Source organism: Arachis ipaensis, chromosome B01 (assembly GCF_000816755.2).
Source record: "Arachis ipaensis cultivar K30076 chromosome B01, Araip1.1, whole genome shotgun sequence".
NCBI classification, from domain to species: Eukaryota; Viridiplantae; Streptophyta; class Magnoliopsida; order Fabales; family Fabaceae; genus Arachis; species Arachis ipaensis.
The window spans coordinates 843,825-844,440 of record NC_029785.2 but is presented as its reverse complement, the minus strand read 5'-3'; the positions used below and the strand labels follow the sequence as shown (position 1 = coordinate 844,440).

Sequence of the window (616 nt, the reverse complement as noted above, 5' to 3'; positions counted from 1 at the left end):
TGTTTGGAACAAAAAATTTATTAGTATATATAATGTGGATATGGTAGCTATGCAATATGAAGTCCAAAAAATATGTCTTAGGAAAATGCTACAAAGTGGGGAATAAAATATATTCTCCAACTAAATTCTGATAAGGCTATCATTATTATACAACTTGAAAGATAGATTCCTAATCTAATTCGAAGAGGCTAATTAAGTTCACATCAGAGAATATAATTTGCTAATGTTTAACAAAAGAAATCATAATATGAAATGACATGTTCTTACCATGGAAAATTGTTTGTGCAGGGATTAAATTTTACTCTGAGGCTTGCATGGTTGCAAACAGTTCTTCATTCAAGCTTTGAACATGTTGATTACAGAGTAACAAGCATATTTTTAGCAGCACTTGAAGTTATTAGAAGAGGAATGTGGAATTTCTACAGGTAAATTGGTTAATATTTGTTTCAATTTCTATTAAAAAAAAGTGAAATTAAATTTTGGATTTAATAAGTCTTTTATCCGTATAAAATAATCATTTTTTTAATTCCTATGGAATTTTTCTTTTTATTTTTGTCCAGTAAAATTTTAAAATTCTTTATTTTAATTTTTACTATTAATTTTCTTATCATTTAAC

General features: G+C 25.6%; 1 protein-coding gene across 1 annotated transcript in view; it reads left to right on the top strand.

Annotated features, from left to right (window-relative positions):
• The window catches only part of LOC107627663 (phosphate transporter PHO1 homolog 1), a 10,474-nt gene that overhangs the window by 8,888 nt on the left and 970 nt on the right, over positions 1-616 (top strand). Inside the window, exon 13 of the mRNA XM_016330511.2 lies at positions 289-425. Within this exon, the coding sequence (XP_016185997.1) occupies positions 289-425 (137 nt within the window). The remainder of the gene's footprint in view (positions 1-288; positions 426-616) is intronic.